A 16,806-nucleotide genomic window follows, 5' to 3' on the forward strand; every position below is an offset into this window, starting at 1 on the left:
TAATTCTCACATTTCAGTCTAGATTTCCTCTGTTGTTTTTATTATTATTATTATTATTATTATTATTATTATTACTACAGTGCAGCTGTCAAAACACATATAGAGGAGTTATTCTGTTAACCCAGATCTAGGTTTAGCATTTCTTTTATATTTTTTGATCTTTCCTTTAATGAAATGAGATTTAAGTTGCCTTTCCCATGATTTAAAAACCACCAGCAAAGGTAAAAATAACATTAGATTAAGAAAAGGTGCATTTTTTTTATGTATGTAGCTGTCAAATTAAAGTGTTTACCATATCTGAATGATAATGTGCAGATTAGCGGTACTGAACAGAGTATGTTCATGTTATTTAATTAAATCGTCAGTCATTAGTTTGTTTTTATGTTTGGCCAGCTTTAGGAATGACAGTATTAACTAAATAAGTTGAGATGTCAGTGGAGGAAGCATGTGATCGCTCAGATCTGGACTTCTGTTTTGAGGTACGAAAAGGTAAAACACTCATAGAGAGATGAACACTTCACGCTAAGGTCCTGTAACAGGAGGGAATGATTGCTGAAATGCATCTGAAGTGATATTTTTGTTGGTGTGACCTGTAAAAGATGAGATTATATTGTTGAGGCCTGCAGACGCACACATTTAAAGGATTATTTCATTCAAAAATACAAACAGAAGTCATGTCGTTTTAAACCTGTATGACTTGTTTTTGTTGATGTAGACAGGTGAAGAATATCTTGGGATGATTAAAGAGAAGAGTGCCATATTATAAATGGGTAACCCTTTATAATAACTAAACACTATGAATCATTTATTAAGCATCAGCAAATAGTTAATTCACCGATTGTTAAGCATTAGCTCTACAGTAACAGATGTTAATACAGATACAAATTCTTGACTTACAAGCACCTATATAATGATTGTATTTTCATACTTTAATTATTTTTTCATCACTAAAGGAAGTATTGCATCATTTACATATCAGTTGTTCGAGAGAGGTTGCTGTTTTTTAAAGATTATTCAGAATGCATAAGTAAAAGATTAATGAACTACTCAAATCAATATATATAATTCTTATTATTCAGACATATATTAACAGTTAATTTGTATGTTAATAAATGCTTTATTAACTCAACTTCATCCTGTTTTGTGACCTAATCTAAAGTGAAGAAGCTTTATAAATCTCTTATGAATGAGAATTAAGGGTTTAGTTATATTCTAAAAAAGAAAATAAATGACCTCATTCATATGAAGATACACAAATGAAACTGCATCAAATGAAAAATAAATCTTTGCTAAAATAATCTTAACTCAAATAAAATTACTGTGCAGTTTAAACATCGCTAAATAACATTGAAATGTTGTTTCGTAATGTATTGTTAAATTATTATATTGTTGTTGTTATTAAATTTTGTATTTTGACACTCCTGTTGTTCAGCAATGTTTAAACAGTAATTTTATTTTTAGATAAGATTGCAAAGATTTATTGTTTATTTGATTCTGAGCTTTTAATTATCATTTATAAGGGATTCATTAAGCATAAATAGTCCTCACTTTAGAGTAGGTTATTATTTTATACCTCAATAGTCAAATGTATATTTGTTGATTTAAATAGTTTATTAATAATTTACTAACTCATTTCTGAATAATCTTAAAAACCCAACTACTCTTAAATACAAATGGTTCGTAAATAATGTGATACTTAAATTAGTAAAAACAGAAAAATTAATCAGTAATAAAGTATGAAAGTACAATCATTAAGCACATTATAAGGCAAGAATGCAGCATTTATATCTGCAGTTATAAACTGCATACTAACGTCTATTAATGTAGAGTTAATGCTTAACAGATAATGAATTCACTATTAGCTAATGCTTAATAGATGAATTGTGATGTGTAGTTATTATAAAGTGGTACCTATAAATCTTAAGTCGGTTGAGTAGATTTTTATATTTGCTTTCATGAAAGAAAGTCATACATTTGAAATCGCATTATATTTGTTATAATTTACAATAAGGTTCCATTAGATAATGTATTTACAAACATGAACTTATAATTAACAATAATAGTAGAGCATTTATTAATTATCAGAGTTCAACATTTACTAATGCATTATTAAAATCATTAGTTAGTAGAGTTATCAAGAACTAACAATGAATGACTTTGTTTTCATTTAAGAGGCATCATAACCACCTGGTCGACCTTTTATTCATAGGCGATTATTATTATTTTAATTGCTTATTACTGTTTATCAGAGTTGTGTCAGTATATTATTCAATCCAAGCATGGGCAAAAAAGTATTTTCAAGGAGTGCACCTTAAAGGGTTAACTAACATGAATAAATACTGTAATAAATGTATTGTTCTCGTTAGTAAATATTAAAAACAGAACTATACAAAACAATTTTGTTACCAAGATATTTCAATTGATATATAATTTGCATTATATACATATATATTTTATATCTAAATCTTAGTGCTGGGCAAAGATTAATTGCATCCAAAATCAATGTTTGTTTCGACCTTGTGTGCGTGCGTGCGTGCGTGCGTGCGTGCGTGCGCGTGCGTGCGTGCGTGCACTCTGTATATATGTATTATGTATATATAAATACACACATGCATGCATATATTTGCAAAAACATTTATTTACTGTAAATCTTAGTGCTGGGCAAAGATTAATTGCATCCAAAATCAAAGTTTGTTTCGACCTTGTGTGCGTGCGTGCGTGCGTGCGTGCGTGCGTGCACTCTGTATATATGTATTATGTATATATAAATACACACATGCATGCATATATTTGCAAAAACATTTATTTACTGTATATTTAGATATACATATGTATATATTAACAGTTATTTAATGTATGTATTATGTATCAATTTAAACGTCTGTGTAACTAAATAGTATTGTATAGTCTTGTTTTTTGTATGTATGTGTATCACATATACAAATTAAACATATAAACGTTTTCCCAAATATACGCATGCATGTGTGTGTTAATGTGTGCGTAATAAAAACATACAGTACTCATGTCAAATCACTTTCATTTTGGATGTGATTAATTGAAATCAATCTTTGCCCAGAACTAATAAATACATGGACTATCATTGGAACCTTATTGTAAAGTGTTACCTTTTTATTTTTGAGTGAATTGGTCCTTTAAATTCAGGTACCAGTTTCCACATGTGGAGATCAAATCACACACGTCTGTTCTGTTGGAGACACTTTGGATGTTTGCATTTGTTTCATTGGTCTGTCTTGTGCTGATTTGCATGTTAATGCGGGTAAAGCATTGCACATGCATCCTCAGTAAAGCATTTCGAAAGTTCAAGTTGCTGCATGCACTTTCAGCTGATCTAAAAGGGAACGGTTTAGTTAAAAAAAAACCCCACTGAACTCTTGTTAGTGTCGTCAGGCAGTCGAAGCCTGATTCTGAGAAACATTAGCAGTGCACAGTAAATCAGGGTACATGTACTAGAGATTATATATTTATACGAGCAATAATGAAACGCTGCCTTTTTCAGTGCATGACATTTTGTATGTTGAAACTGACCTTATTTTTAACGCAACATTAACGGTCCTTTTCGATTAGTATTTTATAAGCAACGCATTGTATGTAGCAGGGCAGTTTTTACAAATAAAAGAGTGTTCTGTTCATCAAAGCTGCTGTGCATTTGTCTCATTTTTTTATTTGTTAATAATGTAATTAAAGGAGAATATTGCAATTGTTGTTTTGGCGGAGCGAGCTAACTTTATTACTGCTACTCAGTGGGTAGTGCATTAGAATTTGCTACTCGACCGTTAGAAAAGAACGTTCTATACAATATGAATGGAACTCCGACGTACTACATCCGCCATTTTGTCATGATCACTTGACCTACCCATGTCAGTGGCGTCGCTTCACGGCCATTTGTGAATTCTCTCACGGTGCATCGTGGGATAGCGTAGCGTGCATCGGATGTGCATTTTAGAATCTTACTGGAAGTAGTAGGTCATCCGGGTACTTCTCGCATACTGTTTTTCGAATTCTATGAATTCTGACATACTACTCAGCTTGCATACTGTTTTTAGCATACTATATAGTATGGAAGTATGTGATTTCGACGCAGCCGCAATGTTAAAACATGATAGCAACATTTTGAACATACTAGCAGTATGTTAAAATATGTTAGTCATGTGTTAATAAACTAGTTTAAATATACGAAAATGATAAACCTACAGAGAATATCATGTTCTGAAACTTTAAATATGTTAGCAACATGCTAATCCATGATAGCAATGTGCAAAAACATGATAGCAGCATATTAAACTTTCAAGCAACGTGCTAAAACTAAGTAGCAACATGCTAATTCATGCAAGTAATGTGCTATAACATGTGATAAATATATTTACATGCTAAAACATGTTAGTCAAAGCATGTTTTAAAGGGGACCTATTGTGCTAAAATTATTTTTATAAGGGGTTTAAACAGTTGTGTGGCAATAGTCTGAATATAACCAGCTTGGTAAAAATGGATTCATTTTTTTTTTTTTATAATCACACTTGATAAAAACAGAAACACTTTGAACGACATTCTCCTTTTGTCCGTGTCAGCAGAAGGTGAAAGCCCCACCCATTAGTGACCTCTCTCTCTCATTAGCATAGAACATTAGTCTCATTTTTGAATCTGCCACAATGCTGACACAGGCATTTGTAGCTCCGCCCTCTTTTGAGAATCTCATTTGAATTTAAAGCGACAGTCACCAAAACAGCACAATTTGGATCAAAATCTGAAAGGAGCAGCTGCAAAGGGTTATAAAATATTATTATTATTATTAATTAAACATTATAATAACATTATTATTACAGCAGCAAAGACCACACCCGGTGCCACTCCTGTCTGCTAAGATCAGGAAACTGAGGCTACAATTTACACAGGCTCACCAAAATTGGACAATAGGAGATTGGAAAAACATTGCCTGGTCTGATGAGTCTCGATTTCTGCTGACATTCGGATGGTAGAGTCAGAATTTGTAATGGTGTGGGAGATATTTTCTTTGCACACTTTGGGCCCATTGAGCCTACCTGAGTATTGTTGCTGACCATGTCCATCTCTTTATGACCACAGTGTACCCATCTTCTGATGGCTACTTCCAACAGGATTACGCGCCATTCCATAAAGTGCCAATCATCTCAGACTGGTTTCTTGAACATGACAATGAGTTCACTGAACTCAAATGGCCTCCAGTCACCAGAATTCAATCCAATAGAGCACCTTTGGGATGTGGTGGAACAGGAGATTCACATCATGGATGTGCAGCCAACAGATCTAAAAGGGGGTCCAACCCGGTACTAGTAAGGTGTACCTAATAAAGTGGCCGGTAAGTGTATATTAATATAATACTGAAGCTTTGGTTTGCAAAAACAGAGGAGGATGTAATACTGAAAAGATGTCTTTAATATCTTCATCAATAACCTTTTGCACCACAATACAAGAACATTAGATTTGCAATAAAATTACAAGTTTGTTTAAAAAAAACAAAAAGATTTAGCAAGATTTCATTTAAAACAGTCATTCACAAGTATTTCAGCGTCTCACTGACCTTATATACAGTCAATATATCCATCTAGATATGAATGTTTTATGTTTCTTTTATTCTCTGCATAATCCAGTTTTCTTCTCTGAGATGAGTTTATAGTACAAACTAAAATGCTTCGGCTGATTATTGAAGACAGTGATGATGATGATGATGATGATGGTAAAGGTCAGAGATTGGTGTCTGTGAACATGGTGTGCTCTTTCCTCACGGTGCTGAAGCCTTTAATCGTTTCCACAAACTCCTCGCCTTCAAACTGTTAGACATGCAGATATTCAAGTATTATATAAGATAATGAACATGCGCAATATTAATATCATAAATACTTCAACATACAGTCAATAATTACTTTTATTAACTTTTCAGAGTGCTTTTCAGGAATATTGACATTTTATTTTCAGTGGTGTTCATAAAAAATAATAATCTATATGCAGTGCATCCGGAAAGTATTGATAGCTCTTCACTTTTTCCACATTGTTTATGTTACAGGCTTATTCCAAAATGGATTAAATTTATTTATTTACTCAATATTCTACACCAGGGGTCACCAAACTTATTCCTGGAGAGCCGATGTCCTGCAGATTTTAACTCCAACCCTAATCAAACACACCTGAACAAGCTAATCAAGGTCTTACTAGGTATATTTGAAACACCCAGGCAGGTGTTTTGAGGCAAGTTGGAGCTAAACCCTGGAGGGACACCGGCCCTGCAGGACCGAGATTGGTGACCCCTGTTCTACACACAATACCCAATAATGACAATGTGAAAAAAGAGTTTTTAAAATTTGAAAAATCACATGTACATCAGTATTCACAGCCTTTGCTCAATACTTTGTTGATGCACCTTTGGCAGCAATTACAGCCTTAAGTCTTTTTGAATATGATGCCACAAGCTTGGCACACCTGTCTTTGGGAATTTTTGCCCATTCCTCTTTGCAGTACCTCTCAAGCTCTATCAGGTTGGATGGGAAGCGACGGTATACAGCCATTTTCAGATCTCTCCAGAGATGTTCGATGGGATTTAGGTCTGCGCTCTGGCTGGGCCACTTAAGGACATTCACAGAGTTATTGTGAAGCCACTCCACTGATATTTTGGCATTGTGCTTTGGGTTATTGTCCTGCTGGAAGATGAACCGTCGCCCCAGTCTGAGCTCAAGAGCACTCTGAAGCAGGTTTTCATTCAGGATGTCTCTGTACATTGCTGCATTCATCTTTCCCTCTATCCTGACTAGTCTTCCAGTTCCTGCTGCTGAAAAACATCCCCACAGCATGATGCTGCCACCACCATGCTTCACTGTAGAGATGGTATTAGCATGGTGATGAGCGATGTCTGGTTTTCTCCTAACATAACGCCTGGCATTCACTCCAAAGAGTTCAAGTTTAGTCTCATCAGACCAGAGGATTTAGTTTCTTATGGTCTGAGAGTCCTTCAGATGCCTTTTGGCAAATTCCAGGCGGGGAGTGGCTTCTGTCTGGCCACTCTACCATACAGGCCTGATTGGTGGATTGATGCAAAGATGGTTGTCCTTCTGTAAGGTTCTCCTCTCTCCACAAAAGAACGCTGGAGCTCAGACAGAGTGACCATCGACTTATTGATCACCTCCTTGATCACTCAGCTTAGATGGCCGGCCAGCTCTAGGAAGAGCCCTGGTAGTAAAACATCTTCTTTTTCTGCAACCTTCCTCAGCCTTGTGCCTCAAGACAATCCTGTCTCTGAGGTTTACAGACAATTCCTTTGTCTTCATGCTTGGTTTGTGCTTTGACATGCACTGTCAACCCTGGGACCTTATATAGACAGGTGTATGCCTTTTCAAATCATGTCCAATCAACTGAATTTACCACAGATGAACTCCAATTAAGCTGCTGAAACATCTCAAGAATGATCAGTGGAAACAGAATGTACCTGAGCACAATTCAGAGCTTCATGACAAAGGCTGTGAATACTGATGAACATGTGATTTTTCAGATTTTTTTTTTTTAATAAATTTGCAACAATTTTAAAAACTCTTTTTTTCACATTGTCATTATGGGGTATTGTGTGTAGAATTTAGAGGAAATAAATTAATTTAATCCATTTTAGAATGCAGTGGAAACAGAATGAATATTGTGTCTGACTCCCATGAGCTTGGAGGACTGCATCCAGTCATCTGGAATGGCAAAGAAAGCGTTCTTGCAGTATTTATTTGGTTATTATGCCTGTTAAAGTAACTGTTTTGCATCATGATAATACTGTATACCGTGGTAAAAGCTTCAGTAATTAACTGCAACAAGAAAATGTGATGCCCTCATAAGCCTCTATGCAAAAATCATAATTTAGTGACACATGCATCGTTTCTCCATCAGAGAGTGATTGTGTTTCTCACCAGGCCACTGTCCAGACGTCTGAAGTGCGGCTCCCATGATTCCTCCTCTTTCTTATCAATGATCTGACTGACGCTGCGCTGCAGAGGATTCTGTGTAAACAGACCTGAGACGGTCAGTACACCGCCCTCACCTTCAGCAGAGCCGACCTCCTCCAACACCTTACTCTCCACCACCTCCTGGAAAACACACACACTAATCAACATGGGCGCTTTTATGTTATATAGCTAGACATTAATACAGTGCCCAATTGCTGAAGAGAGACGAGCGTGATGTGACATGAAAACAGCAGAGCTTTTATTTTGTCTAGCGCTTCCTGTTCTTAAGCTTGTGATCACGCGGAGAAGCAGCAGCTCTGTTTTATCAGACTAAACACATGTTAGGCTTCTGTTATAATGCTGCTCTGTGCAGTCCAATAAAACACACAACATATTAAAGCGTCTTTGCTGTTTAATGTAAAACCGAACTGTAAATTGAGGGTGTTATTTATAAGGAGGTGTAACTTACGCTCACGGGCCACTTTATTAGGTACACCTGTCCAACTGCTTGTTGATCAGCCAATCACATGGCAGCAACTCAATGCATTTAAGCATGTAGACATGGTCAAGACGATCTGCTGCAGTTCAAACCGAGCATCAGAATGAGGAAGAAAGGTGATTTAAGTTTTGAGCGTGGCATGGTTGTTGGTGCCAGACGGGCTGGTCTGAGTATTTCAGAAACTGCTGATCTACTGGGACTTTCACGCACAACCATGTCTAGAGTTTACAGAGAATGGTCTGAAAAAGAGAAAATATCCAGTGAGCAGCAGGTTCTGTAGGCGGAAATGCCTTGTTGATGCCAGAGGTCAGAGGAGAATGGCCAGACTGGTTCCAGCTGATAGAAAGGCAACAGTAACTCAAATAACCACTCGTTACAACTGAGGTCTGCAGAAGAGCATCTCTGAACACACAACACGTCCAACCTTGAGGCAGAGGGGCTACAGCAGCAGAAGACCACACCGGGTGCCATTCTGGTCACAAAACATTGCCTGGTCTGATGAGTCTCGATTTCTGCGGCAACATTCGGGTGGTAGGGTCAGAATTTGGCGTCAACAACATGAAAGCATGGATTAATCCTGCTTAGTATCAATGGTTCAGGCTGGTGGTGGTGGTGTAATGGTGTGGGGGATATTTTCTTGGCACACTTTGGGTCCATTAGTACCAATTGAGCATCGTGTCAACACCACAGCCTACCTGAGTATTGTTGCTGACCATGTCCATCCCTTTATGACCACAGTGTACCCATCTACTGATGGCTACTTCCAACAGGATTACGCGGCATGTCATAAAGCGTGAATCATCTCAGACTGGTTTCTTGAATGAGTTCACTGTACTCAAATGGCCTCCACAGTATCTTGTTGAATCTATGCCACGAAGGATTAAAGCAGTTCTGAAGGCAAAAGGGGGTGCAACCCTGTTCTAGTTAAGTGTACCTAATTAAGTGGCCAGGAGTGTATAAGAGACAGGAAATATTAATTTATTGTATATCTAGGTCTATGGAGCTGTTAGCTCATCTCAACGCATCTTCCAAGTCGTCAGGTAATTCACCGTTTGTTTTTTCTCGTTTGTTTGTTGTTGTTTTGTTGCCATGTCACAAATCACATAAACTAAAGTAATGCAGCCTGTGTAAAAAAAATAGTTCACAGAAAAATGCAGACTCATTATGGGAACCACAGACCTGCTAACGTTCCCTGTGTTACACATATTGCAATCTATTCATTGGGCATTGTCATAAGTTTACTAGGCTGTACAGAAAAACATTCTTGTTACCATGCTACTGTTTTCAGACACAAGCATGTGGTCTTTACTTCTCAAACTCCACATGGTGGCACTAGTGGTGCAGAATTTGTTTTCTTATTTATTTATAGTTATATACATTAAACACTGGACACCCATATTAAACAAATATAATAACGTATAGTAAACACTTTACTGTTTTGAAGCATACTATAGTAAAGTATGAATTAGTCTATTGGGTGGCATGGTGGCTCAGTGGTTAGCACTGTCACCTTGCAGCATGAAGGTCGCTGGTTCGAGCCTCAGCTGGGTCAGTTGGCATTTCTGTGTGGAGTTTGCATGTTCTCCCCGTGTTGGCGTAGGTGTCCTCCGGGTGCTCCGGTTTCCCCCACTATCCAAAGACATGCGCTACAGGTGAATTGGGTAAGCTAAATTGTCTATAGTGTATGAGTGTGAATGTGTATGGGTGTTTCCCAGTACTGCGTTGCAACTGGAAGGGCATCCACTGTGTAAAACATATGCTTGATAAGTTGGCGGTTCATTCTGCTGTAACGATCTCTGATGAATAAAGAGACTAAGCCGAAGGAAAATGAAAGAATGAATTTGTGTTAATCTATTGTCAATACACCAGTTTACTGTAGTAAAAACGAATGACTTTAGTTTATCAGTTCACTATAGTTAATACTACACTATTCTATAGCATTCATTAAAGAGTTGTCAATACTATAACATATACAGAATAATAGACTTTACTATTAGAATTGTTCAAAAACACTACAGTACTTACTATATAAAACTATTATGTGGGCTTATTTTCTAGCTTAATCTGGCTGTTTTTTTCATGCAGCAGATGTAAATAAGGCTCTGACCTCCATGTGCATGGTGTACGCCTTCAGAGTGACGGTGTTTGGAGAACCCACCGTTTCTGGAACAGAGTCGAACTGTTAACAAACAAACAGGTTATTAGCATTGAACAGACAGACGGACAGACCGCTTCATGCTCACCAAACTAGAGAAAAATAATAGTTTGAACCATTCTATAAATAGTTTTTCTGAAATGGTTTCAGTGGACGCTCATCTGATGTGTCACTTGTATGTAGCCCTTATTTATCAGTCATAAAATACTACAAATACAGCTACAAAAAAGAGACCATTTGAAAAATCATTTCTCTGGGTTTACGATTTATAACGTGTATCAGGAACAGTTTGTTTTATTTTATAAACCACACACACACACATTCATTCACTTTCAAACACTTTTCCGGGGCTGGGTCATGGGGGCAGCAGTATTAGGAGAGAACTCCAGTCTTCCCTCTCCAAAGACACTGCCTCCAGCTCCTCCGGGGGGATCCCGAGACGTTTCCAGGCTAGCCAAGAGACAAGTCTCTCCAGTGTCCTGGGTCTTCCCCTAGGTCTCCTCCTGGTGGGACTTGCCTGGAACACTTCCATAGATAGGCGTCCAGGAGGCATCCGAAACAGATGCCCGAGCCACCTCAACTCTCTTCTCTCGATGTTGAGGAGCAGCATCTCTACTCTGAGCTCCTCCCAGGTTACTGAGCTCCTCACACCATCCATAAGAGTGCGCCCTTGCCACCCTACGATGGAAACTCATTTCGGCCGCTTGTATCCAAGATCTTGTCATTTCGGTAATGACCCAAAGCTCATGACCATAGGTGAGAGTAGGAACGTAGATTGACCGGTAAATCTGGAGCTTTTCCTTTCGGCTCAGCTCCTTCTTCACCACAACGGACCGCTATATCGCTCGCATTACTGCGGCCACTGCACCAATCCTCCTGTCAATCTTACGCTCCATCCTTTATCCTCCATCCTTTGTTCACTCATGAACAAATCCACAAGATACTTGAACTCCTCCACCTGGGGTAAGGACTTTCCTCCAACCTGGAGATGGCGAACCACCTTTTTTCGGTGGAGCACCATGGCCTCGGACTTGGAGGTGCTGATTCTCATTCCAGCCACGTCACACTCAGCAGCGAACCACCTCAGTGCATGCTGAAGGTCCGCACACACACACACACACACACATATATATATTAAACAGTTTTGATGTTTTGAGCAAGTTTACATTAATTTTAAGACAACACAATACCAATGTTTTACTTTAGGAGATTAGAATAAATGTGCTTTTCTGACCAATTGTTATTTTATGCCAAAAAAAATAAATAAGTAAATATAAATGAATATCAACAACCATCCCTACTAAATCCAGAGAAACTGAGAATTTTAGAAACAATGTGAATTTTGATGCTTTTTTGTGCAAACTGTCTATAGGAATATCCTACATAGTCATACTGTGTTTAATCACATTTGTGTGTTTTTGGCTGTTTGCTGTCTTTTACAAAACAGTCATCCACCCAATAGCCCTGTACGGCTCCAAATGTTGGCCTGCCTCTAACACACATGAACAGACCCTAAACACATGGAGACGAGGAATCACAAGATGAGACCATATTATGAACGCCAACATACGGAAGCAAGTAGCCTCCATCAAGGAGAAGATGCTCGAATCGCGCCTAAGGTGGCAACAACAGCCATGAGGATTGCTCCAGATGGATGCCGGCCATGCAGTAGACCAACGAAATGATTGATGGACAGAATTAAAGAAGACTTGAAGATCGTCAATGCATCACCAGAAGATATCCTGAACAGGACCAAATGGAGAACACTTTGCCGAAAAGTAGACCCTGCATCAGCGGGAACAACGCCAGGATGAGAGAGAGAGAGAGAGAGAGAGAGAGAGAGACTGTTTGGTGCCATCTTGTGTCTGAATAATGCGCAGGTTAGTGTATACTCCATCAGCTCCTTTCAGCTGTTTTCATTTCTGTCAGCTTTGTGTTTGATTCAAGAATCAATAAATTATTATGGCTCACAACTATGTTTTGTGTCTAATTTTAATGTTTTGTGGCAAGTAGCTGTTTAATAAGCGGGATAAAGTACATCCAGGCATAGAAATAGTATTTCCTAGTGTTTTTAATGTCTCTAGGAACTGAGTCACAAAACGAAAAAAATGGTTGCAACATGGTTCATGCGGACTTCAATGGCTGTTTCCACTGAGTGGTACGGTATGGTTCGGTACGCTTTCTTGGCCGTTTCCACTGTCAAAGGCTACCTAAAAGCAAACTGTACCGTACCACTTTTTGGTCACCCTTTGCAAAAGGTACCATAAGCCAGAGCAAGACGCGCAGCTGAACGCTATTGGTTTACAGAGATGCGTCACTCACAGAAGCAGGAGAATGAAAACAAAGGAAGCACCATTTTTAAAAACACAGCCGAGACATTACACTGCAAAAAATCAAAGGAGAAACCGGGAAAAAAGCATCAAATGATGCGTCTGCAACATAAAACATGAACAAACTGCCATGTTTAACTATTATCATCACCATATGGACTTTTTATGGACTATTATGAACTCAGAATGACGGAATTACTTTCTAACAAAAGGCTACACGTGCTGGTGAAAATTAAAGACACAGATGAGAAGTTTGCACTGACTGTGGGCTATATGTTGCGTGTTGTTTTTGTACCCAAATAAGGACTAGATGTATGCTGTGTGTAGTTTTTCAGTAATTGGTATCATATCAGAGACTGTAAGGGGCTGTGTGTTCATATATGTTGCATTTATTTATTTCTTTTCTATAATTACAGATGTTACAGTAGGCTATTTCACACTGTCAATGATCTGCAGTTATAATCAAATTATGTTGATAGAAACGTTAATAATGAACATTTATACACAAGTATTGATGTGTATGAAGCATCTGTTTTGTGAGAAGTGCTTCTCATATAATATGTGATCAACCCATCCAGCTTTACTGTAGACATTTCCTCTAGTAAAAATGACGTTGTCTGAAACTTTCTGTTGTACACCACGTCCACCAAAGGGGTACCCTTTTGGCAGTGTAAACGCAAGCTTGATAAAGGTGACCCATACTGTAGAACCATACCGTAGTGGAAATGGGCCATAAAGGTCCCGGGGAGTGCTTTTTTATAAAAAATGTGCACATCTTCTTTAAAATTTGACATAATCTCAACTGAAACATGAAGAGGGGGCAGGACACGGAGTAGAGCAAAAGAGAAGCGTCTTGAAGGGGGCGGGGGCTAGTCAGATACTAGAGAGCATTTGATTGGTCAGAAGATCTTATGAGAAACTGAAGTATGAGGTGACGTGACTAATACCATTGATACATTTAGGCGGAAGTGAATAATTGCAAGCGTGTTTATAGATTTATATCTTATAAATACGAGTTTTGTCACGGTTTTGGAGCACACTTGCTTATAGATATCCTTAAAACATCATTTGAATTAATTAATAGAACCTGTAAGATAAGTGTTTGGTGTTTACCAGGTATGAGTTTCCGGGCGGGCTGCGGCGCTGAAGCGGCAGCGGGATGAGTGGCGGGCGCTCTCGGCTGAGCGGTGGTCGGTTTAGAGCCTTCTGTAAAACCACAGCCAGAAAAACCGCCAGCAGCAGGAGCGCCACTCCGGCCATCAGCACGATGAACCACAGCTCACGGTAAAACAGCGACCCGTCCACGCCTGCGCCCAATAGACCAGCGGCAGCAGTGCCAGACTCCACACCTGCAGACCACATTTACAACACAGTTAGTCACAATATTTCCCAAATGATGTTTACAGAGCAATTTTTCACAGTATTTCCTACAATATTTTTCTTCTGGAGAAAGTCTTATTTTAGTTAGAATAAAAACAGTTTTAAGTTTTAAAAAACATTTTAAGGTCAATATTATTAGCCCCTTTAAGCTAATTGTTTTTGATAGTCTACAGAACAAACCATCATTATACATTGACTTAACTAGGATAAATAGGCAAGTTAGGGTAATTAGTTAAGTCTTTAAATGTCTTTTTAAACAATACTAGTGTCTTGAAAAATAGCTTGTCAAACATTATGTACTGTCATCATGACAAAGATAAAAGAAATGAGAACAAACAACAAAAATCAGTCCAAGGCACTCGAAAGATGTGGAAAAAACATTAAAAAGTATTTATTCACATGACGAATCTTTAAAAAACCTACACGTTTCGGCAGAGAGCTGCTTTCATCAGGGACACCATGATCAGGTGCCTCTGGAGTTTCTTTTAAATGGCCTGGTCTCATGACTCAGTAGAATATCGAAACCATACTAAAGCAGTAAACTAAACAAGATCAACTCAAATTCAACATTAATGTCGGCGCCAGTGGTGTAGCGGTTAGTGCGTCGACACATCGACACAACTCGAGTTTGATTCCGCCTCGTGGTTCTCTGCCGATCCTTACCCTCTTTCTGCTTTCCTGTCAGTTCTCTCTACTTTCCTATCCAATACAGGTGACACCCCCCCCCCCCCCCCCCCAAACTCAACATTAATTCCGCATTGATAGAGGGAGAAGAATAAATATAAATAGGGGGAAAAAGAAAGATGATGCATGTTATACAAACATATTTCTCAATATATTACATATTCAGTACAGACCGAAAGATTGGCCACACCTTCTCATTCAAAGAGTTTTCTTTATTTTCATGACTATAAAAAATTGTAGATTGACACTAATGTCATCAAAACTGTGAATTAACACATGTGGAATTATGTACATAACAAAAAAAGTGTGAGATATATATGTATATGTCATATTTTAGGTTCTTCAAAGTAGCCACCTTTTGCTTTCATTACTGCTTTGCGCACTCTTGGCATTGTCTTGATGAGCTTCAAGAGGTAGTCTTAAAGCACGCCTCCCACCAGTGCCGATATACAGCCATATCACACTGCTACATGTGTTATATCGCTCATATATATATATATATATATATATATATATATATATATATATATATATATATATATATATATATTATCCTTACAATAAATAAATTATTAGTAGTTATCATCAGGACCAAGGCAGATAAAGAAATCTCGATCAGCAAAACTCTTTTAAAAAAAAGAAATGGAGGACTAAAAGAAGACTGAGTAAATCTGTTTTTGCGAGTGAACTCTTTATATAATTGATCAGAGTTTTTGTTTTGTTTTTTACAAATGGACCTTTGTGTAACTTTTTTTTAACTGCTGAACAAGGGATAGCAATGACCCACCAATTAATTTATTCATTTTCTTTTCGGCTTAGTCCCTTATTTATCAGGGGTCGCCACAGCAGAATGAACCACCAATTCATTTATTCATGTTTTTTTCGGCTTAGTCCCTTTATTTATCAGGGCTACCGCAGCGGAATGAACCACCAATTTATTTATTCATTTTCTTTTCGGCTTAGTCCCTTTATTAATCAGGGGCCACCGCAGCGGAATGAACCACCAATTTATTTATTCATTTTCTTTTCGGCTTAGTCCCTTTATTAATCAGGGGTCACCAATGAACTGCGAACTTATCCAGCATACTGTATGTTTAACACAGCGGGTGTTCTTCCAGCCGCAACCCAGTTCTGGGAAACACCCATACACACTCATTCACACACACACTCATACACTATGACCAATTTAGTTTATTCTATTCACCTATAGCCATGTGTTTGTACTGTGGGAGAAAACCGAAGCACCCAGAGGAAACCCACGCCAACACGGGGAGAACATGCAAACTCCACACAGAAATGCCATCTGACCCACCCGGGACTCGAAACAGCAACCTTCTAGCTGTGAGGCGACAGTGCTAACCACTAAGCCACCGTACCATTCCTTGATTTATCCATTAAAGCCAACTAAAAACATCAAACTAAATGGAAAAAGTGAATGCAAACATCATATCACTAATCAAACAAATAAACGAAGTTGATGAATGATTCACTCACCGGTGTGTGTGTCCGTGGTTCCTCTCATGGGGGTTCAGGGACCCCAGCAGTGTGTGTGTCAGCCGTGAGCCCCCGTCTCAGACATTTTCAGCTGTAGATTGAGCTGTGTAAGGTGTCTCTGCTGCTGTAATTGTACTCCAGCGCTCCATGGTAACAGGAGGTGACTGAGAGATCAGTTACCGCAGTAAAACGCTCTCATTATGAAAAGAGCCATGCGGTGAACAGTTAGAATCCTAGTTAGAGTTGTCAAAGTTAGCTTTTTCTGAAATTATATTATTAAGGGGAAAGTCTGAATGT

General features: G+C 38.2%; 2 protein-coding genes across 3 annotated transcripts in view; one reads left to right on the forward strand and one right to left on the reverse strand.

Annotated features, from left to right (window-relative positions):
* The window catches only part of fez2b (fasciculation and elongation protein zeta 2b), a 22,882-nt gene extending 19,227 nt beyond the window's left edge, over nt 1-3,655 (forward strand). For both annotated transcript variants that reach the window (XM_056481607.1, XM_056481606.1), the window contains one exon: nt 1-3,655. This exon is cut by the window's left edge and continues 186 nt beyond it. The gene's annotated coding sequence lies outside the window, so the exon portion shown is untranslated.
* A 1,797-nt stretch (nt 3,656-5,452) lies between these two features.
* si:ch211-57i17.5 (usherin) lies at nt 5,453-16,600 on the reverse strand. Its single transcript, XM_056445274.1, has 5 exons — nt 16,510-16,600; nt 14,065-14,300; nt 10,574-10,645; nt 7,932-8,108; nt 5,453-5,825 (listed from the first exon to the last, which is right to left on the reverse strand). Exons 1-5 carry the CDS (start codon nt 16,535-16,537, stop codon nt 5,739-5,741), a joined length of 600 nt encoding a protein of 199 aa, XP_056301249.1. The 5' UTR covers nt 16,538-16,600; the 3' UTR covers nt 5,453-5,738.
* Between the last annotated feature and the right edge of the window lie 206 nt (nt 16,601-16,806).

This window comes from Danio aesculapii, chromosome 20, assembly GCF_903798145.1.
Source record: "Danio aesculapii chromosome 20, fDanAes4.1, whole genome shotgun sequence".
Lineage (NCBI taxonomy): Eukaryota > Metazoa > Chordata > Actinopteri > Cypriniformes > Danionidae > Danio > Danio aesculapii.

What these genes read in the sequence shown, in the direction of transcription:
- si:ch211-57i17.5 (XM_056445274.1), bottom strand. Translation starts at nt 16,537, where the DNA reads ATGAGAGGAACCACGGACACACACACCG. An exon ending in AACCACGGACACACACACCG is followed by an intron (nt 14,301 to 16,509) that starts GTGAGTGAATCA and finishes TGTGGTCTGCAG; the next exon opens with GTGTGGAGTCTGGCACTGCT. An exon ending in CGTACACCATGCACATGGAG is followed by an intron (nt 8,109 to 10,573) that starts GTCAGAGCCTTA and finishes TGTGTTTTCCAG; the next exon opens with GAGGTGGTGGAGAGTAAGGT.